This window comes from Gopherus evgoodei, chromosome 11 (assembly GCF_007399415.2).
Source record: "Gopherus evgoodei ecotype Sinaloan lineage chromosome 11, rGopEvg1_v1.p, whole genome shotgun sequence".
In the NCBI taxonomy this organism is placed as follows: domain Eukaryota; kingdom Metazoa; phylum Chordata; order Testudines; family Testudinidae; genus Gopherus; species Gopherus evgoodei.
This window is the reverse complement of record NC_044332.1, coordinates 38,995,063-39,001,378: the sequence shown is the minus strand read 5'-3', so window position 1 is coordinate 39,001,378 and position 6,316 is coordinate 38,995,063. Positions and strand designations below refer to the sequence as shown.

Genomic DNA, 6,316 nt, shown 5'->3' with positions numbered 1-6,316 from the left:
ATTCACCTCTTTATAAAGAAGTGGAGATAAGGCACCGAGCCTTTGCACAAATTGCACTTATGGGCTGACTGGCAGCATTCAGGCGCTATAATAGAGCATTATTTGGCCGTTTTGAATAATGTAAAGCGTTTGCTGAAAGCTATTCTCCTGAAAATTGCTCTAACTTTTAAAAGGGTGGTGATTCACTCCAAACCAGGCCTTTGTTACATTGTCATTATCCCCCCAAATGTTTTAACAGTCAGCTCAACACTTTAGCATAACACATTGATCTTTGTTTAAAAACTAGATTTTTGGCGTATTAAAAAAATCTGTCAGAAAATTCTTGACCCCTTACAGATTTTAGGAGCGTTTCCTATTTCACTGCAATTCGTTTATTTTCTTAAGTATGTCTTCTTTTAGTAGATTTCAGTTAGTTTTGTCATTATCAAATTGATTAAAACTATATGTAACACTCAACCCATGCGTGTATAAAAACAGGGTAAAAAATGTGACTGGATTTGGACACACAAAATGTGAAAAGGCCAGTCGTATGCAGGTGCCTTTACCCTCTGGGTTAAATGGCTGGGTTTTGAACATAATCCCTTTGCAGATTATTTTATTCATTACTTTGTCAGCTTTCCTTACGGGGGGAAGCCTCGCCAGTTCTCCCTGTGCTGCCCCGGGGTTGCTCAGAAACGCCTCGCTGCCACTGAACAATCCCCCCTATTAGTAAATCAACGGCAGATCGTCTAAACAAACAGGAGCGCTGGCTCCCCCCGTAGGAAAGAGTCACCTGTTGGGCGATTGCTCCCGGGTGCCCCTGTCGGACTCCCAGTCTTTCCTGTGCTCCAGGGCTCCCTCCCAGCCCCACCATCGCTTTTCAATCGCCTCCACCCGAGGAGCGCTACAGCCCCCCCGGGTAAAACTGCCGTTTATGATCTGCTCCAGGCAGACCTCTTGGAGATAGGGATTGCAATTCACTCGCTGGCTCTCTGTGTTCAGCGTAAGTCAACGTGCAAAGTATTAGGGGCAGAGCAGTATTTCCCCTGACTTCCACTATTTTAAATATTCACAGCGCTAAAAAGGCAAACACCCTTTGAAAATAGCCGTACATGTTTAAATGAAAGAAAATCTGCACTGACATCCCTGCCCGTTGTGGTATAGTTATTGCAGACTGGATCATGCTTACAATGTACAGCAACGTGCTATCTTGTCTCGTTGGAACATTTAGAAATGAAATAAAGACAAGCGAAAAAGAACCTTAATCCAGCGTTTTCTCCACCTCGTCCTTTCACAATGTGTATTTTTGCATCTAGTGCTGGGGTTTGAGGAAAAGAATATTACTGCAATCCGGAAAAGTAGCTAGGGTTGCCTGAATGCACTCAGATTTCTGGTTCAGAACCGTAACTAGCTGCACCCAGCAAGACAGAGAAAGAGGACACCGTAATAATCTCAGCGCTACAGATACAATCGCAATATTTAAAAAGTTGTCCGTCTACTGATCTTTCGCTACACCGTGCGGGTGAGTTCAATGCAATTACTTAAGACGCTTCTAATAATTACAATCAAAGGGACTAGCCTGCAATACATTTAGGAGCCAAGGTTTGGACTTACATTTCGCACATGCAGAGAGCAGGTAAAGTCTGTCGCTCACTGGGCGTGTGGAGTGTGCACAGCGCAGAGGCCACAGGCGAGTGCTGGGGAGGCTTATTCCAGCGGCGCCCTAGCACTGCTAGGAGGAAGCACGGTTGCTGCCATTAGCAGCTCTTATAGTTTTCATGCCTTTCTATAAAGCTTGAAAAAATGTGCTCCAGGTTGCAAACTTGACATTCAAAGTCTTTAACCAGGGATTGTTATTAAGATAAAAACCCTTCTTCTCCAGCAAAAAAATAAAATTAAATTAATAATAAAAAAATCGCTCATCGGGCTTCTTTTGGCAGTTATCTGAATATAAAAAGAAAGATACATGTCAGTTTAATATCTGGTTTTTTGGGGGGCATATGAAACTAAAAAGCTTCATGTTCTTTCCCCAAAGAAACTAGCAAATATATGTTGCCTCAACATGACGAATCACTTAGTACTTTGACAAAAATATAGAGGAGTAAAATACACTTTGGAATGTGGTTCCTGTTCTCAGACAGAAATTTGTGTAATCACTTTTAGGCATGCATGATGTGCACTGTCTGTGCCTCACCTGCCCAATTTGCCTGATGGGCCAGATTCTAGAATGGCAGTGAAAGGAAGGGCCTGTTGAGCAAATAAACCCTCTTTTTACAAGAAACAGAAATTCATATTTCCTGGATCCAGCTAGTATGTTGGATTGGCTAAGTAATTATGGAGACTATATAATACAGTCGAATAATTTGAATCTAGGGTTAAGCTGGCAAAAGTCAAAGTGAATGCTGACATCCAGCTCCTGCCCTTTTGTGGCTTTCCCCCTTTTCCCACAACCCGTTAGTTACGGAGGAAGTGTCAGCCCTAATTTGGAATTTCCTGGCTTTTGTTGGTTTATGTCACAACCTTAAGGATATTTAAACCCAGGTTTTTTAAAGTTAATTACAGTATAATTTCTTTAGTCCAAAGCACGGAGTTTATCCCTGTGCCTTTGACTGGCACGCGCCCCGAGCCCTGGTTCTTGCACCTCCAAGTGTCTGATTGGCTGAGGGCAGCTCCTGCCTGCTCTTTCTCCGCCCTCATTGGGTGAGAGACCCAACCAGCGGTACTTCAAAGCAGGCGCGCCCCACACTTAGGCTGAGTTTAGCCCTCCAGAGCCAGGAGTGTACTTAGTGCAACTGGAGTAAAGCGGGGAGCTAGGAGGAAACTGAGCAATCTCTCCGGGCTGCGCGCAAGGCAGAGCCCCCCGTTCGACCCCATCACCCAGCCAAGGGACGTGCTATGGCTACGTCTATACTTGGGGTAAGTCAGAGAAACATCTCTATACAAACGGCACGTTTTTCGTTGTGGTTTCTCGGTGGCAGGTTTGTTACCCTGAAAAACTGTTGCTGTTGTACTGCAGTTTCTCGTTATATAAATGACGATGTGCTGCAATTGAAGGACAAACTCGATTAATGTTTCCGAGGCGTGGGGGGCTGATTTTTCAATCGTACCGTTCACATGCAAGACGACATTAATATCAAGTTTATTTTGTTGTGAAAGAAATTAAGTTTTTTTAAAATAAACTTGAGGAGGGTTACGCCTAATTGGAATGGATTTTCCGGACCCAGCTTGGTGCGTGATGCTTGCACCAAAGCCATGTAGCAATATAATTGTTTATGTTTCTGCTGGCTCATTTTGTAAGCTGTAACCCTTGTGCCTTTAGAGCACATCGTTTTTTCGTTTCCCTGGGGATTTTTGCCTTTACAGTCGCACGTCGAAAGAGGAAAGCATTGCCATAAAGTCTCAAACCGCTACAGAACTCTTTTAAGAAATGACGTCTGTGCTATTTTAGAACATCATTGTCGGTCGTCCCCATTATGACTATGGAGAAGTGTATCATTAAATTAAATCGGTTTGTAGCGTTTATTCAAGCACTATAGGTCCCTGAAAACAAGATAGAAATTGCATCAAGTTGGGCAGGGTGGCGTTTTCATCCAAAACGAAGGACAGTGTTACTTTTCGGGCAGAGAGTATTTAGCCACGTTGCTGTGTTTGCGTGTGCGCCTCTCCAGGGCTCCCCGAGGCTCACGGGCTTGCTTTGTGTCTCCCTTAGGAAGAGCCAAGATTTGGAACAACTCCCCTGGCCATGCTGGCTGCGACCTGCAATAAGATCGGGAACACCAGCCCTCTGACCACTTTACCCGAGTCCAGCGCCTTTGCCAAGGGAGGCTTTCACCCCTGGAAACGCTCCACCTCCAGCTGTAACCTGGGCTCCAGTCTCTCGGGCTTCACAGTGGCCACTAGCCGGGGCTCCAACGGACTGGCCAGTGGCACGGGCACCGCCAACAGTGCCTTCTGCCTGGCCTCCACCTCGCCCACCTCCTCGGCCTTCAGCAGCGACTACAGCGGCCTCTTCTCCAACTCGGCGGCGGCGGGCGTGTCCCCGCAGGAGCCCGGCGGCCAGTCGGCCTTCATCTCCAAAGTGCACAGCTCTGCGGCCGAGAGCCTGTATCCACGGGTGGGCATGGCGCACCCCTACGAATCGTGGTACAAGTCGGGCTTCCACTCTACTCTGGCCGCTGGGGAGGTGGCCAACGGAGCGGCCTCTTCGTGGTGGGACGTGCACACCAACCCGGGCTCCTGGCTGGAGGTGCAGAACCCCGCCGGGGGACTCCAGAGCTCGCTGCACTCGGGCGCCCCCCAGGCCTCGCTGCACTCCCAGCTGGGCACCTACAACCCCGATTTCAGCTCGCTCACCCACTCCGCCTTCAGCTCCACGGGCCTGGGCTCCACGGCCGCCTCGCATCTGCTTTCCACCAGCCAGCATCTGCTGACCCAGGAGGGCTTCAAGCCCGTGCTGCCCTCCTACACGGACTCCAGCGCGGCGGTGGCCGCAGCCAGCGCCATGATCACGGGCGCCGCGGCCGCCGCGGCCGCGGGAGGCTCAGCCCGCTCCGCCCGCAGGTACTCGGGCCGAGCCACCTGCGATTGCCCCAACTGCCAAGAGGCAGAGAGGCTGGGGCCGGCCGGGGCCAGCCTGCGGCGCAAGGGGCTGCACAGCTGCCACATCCCGGGCTGCGGCAAGGTCTACGGCAAGACCTCGCACCTGAAGGCGCATCTGCGCTGGCACACGGGCGAGCGGCCCTTCGTCTGCAACTGGCTCTTCTGCGGGAAGCGCTTCACGCGCTCGGACGAGCTGCAGCGGCACCTGCGGACTCACACGGGTGAGAAGCGCTTCGCCTGCCCCGTGTGCAACAAGCGCTTCATGCGCAGCGACCACCTGAGCAAACACATTAAAACGCACAACGGGGGCGGCGGGGGCAAAAAGGGCAGCGACAGCGACACGGACGCCAGCAACCTGGAGACCCCCCGCTCTGAGTCCCCCGATCTCATCCTGCACGAGGGGGTGACCGCTACCCGGGGAGGCGGCGGCAAGGAATCCACCGCGGGGCCAAACGACTCGTAGGGAGCTCGGACGGAACAGCCGCCCTCTTCCCCTGCAAATCCCAGGCCGGGGAGAGGCGAAGGAGCTGCCCCCCCACACTGCGCTCAGACTGCAGGAGCGACTGGACTAAAGCGCAGGGTCCAGGGCCAAGCCCTAGAGACACAGCCCAACCCCTCAGCCCCGCAGGACACTGACACTGACCCAGCTTCCTGATGCAGAGCAATAGCGAGACCCAAACCCGCACAGACTGAGCAGTGGAAACCAACGGGACCTAAAATCGCCCTTGGTGTGGATTACTAGTCTCTAGCTACAGCAGGTTTTGCCTGACGAAATCTAGTTACAGTGACGCTTTTTTTATTTAAAAACAAAAAAGAGCATCCTAAAAGAGGCTTAAGGTGAGACATTAAAGTGGAAGTCTGAGACAGTTCCTCTGTAGTCCATAAACATCTGTATAAATAGGGTTCAAAAAAGATTGTGTTCTTATTTTTCTTGTAAGCGTTGATTCTCATAGGGGGTTTATTTTTGTCTCTCTTTTGTCCTTTTTGGTGAATTCCTGAAATTCAGGAAGGTTTGTTTTTTTTTTAAATTTCTGATGCACTTTGTGGAAGTCGGTATATATGTAAAAGCTATTTAAAATGTTGAGTTAACATTTCACTCAAACACACGTAAGTTAAGGTCATTTAAAGAAATTAAATGCGTTTATCTGTATGAAAAAATCTTGGCTTAATATTTTCATTTTGGTATTATTAAAGAATTCTGAACACTATACTTACGGTTTTTGTTCTTTTCTTCCGAGCCCTTATATGGAGCAGCTTTTAATGCAAACCCTTAGTTCCTCTCCCAACGCTAGTACAGTAATACAAGTGAATGGGATTTAAAAACAAGAAATGCATTTGATGTCAGGGATCCAAATTAATCAAATATTTTAAGGCAAATTTCAGTCGGGTTGTGTCCTATAACTGTGTTTCCTCATTCAAACCCTCATTCCCCGGCCCCCAAGATCTGACCCCACATAAAAATTGTTTAAAACCTATCCACATTTGGAAACGCAATTTATGAAAATGCCCCCCAAATAGATTTAACAAACTGTGCAAAGAAACTGTTTTTAAAAAAGCCTTTAGCCCCACAAGGCTTCCTAGGTTGGGAGATGATCTCAGGGGAATAAACAGCTAGAGTCAATACTCCGGAAAAGACATTTCATGCCTAAATGAAAATCTTGTTAAATGTTATTAATTTTGACTTCGAGCACATAGCAGCCCCCAGTGCCTTGTATTCCCTTATTAGGGATTCATGTCT

At 48.5% G+C, this 6,316-nt stretch overlaps 1 protein-coding gene across 1 annotated transcript; it reads left to right on the top strand.

The window, feature by feature from the left end:
• The first annotated feature begins 2,756 nt into the window (after positions 1 to 2,756).
• Positions 2,757 to 5,773, top strand: SP9 (Sp9 transcription factor). Its single transcript, XM_030580235.1, has 2 exons — positions 2,757 to 2,895; positions 3,689 to 5,773. Exons 1-2 carry the CDS (start codon positions 2,875 to 2,877, stop codon positions 5,039 to 5,041), a joined length of 1,374 nt encoding a protein of 457 aa, XP_030436095.1. The 5' UTR covers positions 2,757 to 2,874; the 3' UTR covers positions 5,042 to 5,773.
• Positions 5,774 to 6,316: the final 543 nt, after the last annotated feature.

Bases quoted from the DNA above. Each gene is read 5' to 3' on its own strand.
- SP9 (XM_030580235.1), top strand. From the start codon at position 2,875: ATGGCTACGTCTATACTTGGG. The intron at 2,896-3,688 runs GTAAGTCAGAGA...TGTCTCCCTTAG, and splicing joins TGGCTACGTCTATACTTGGG to GAAGAGCCAAGATTTGGAAC.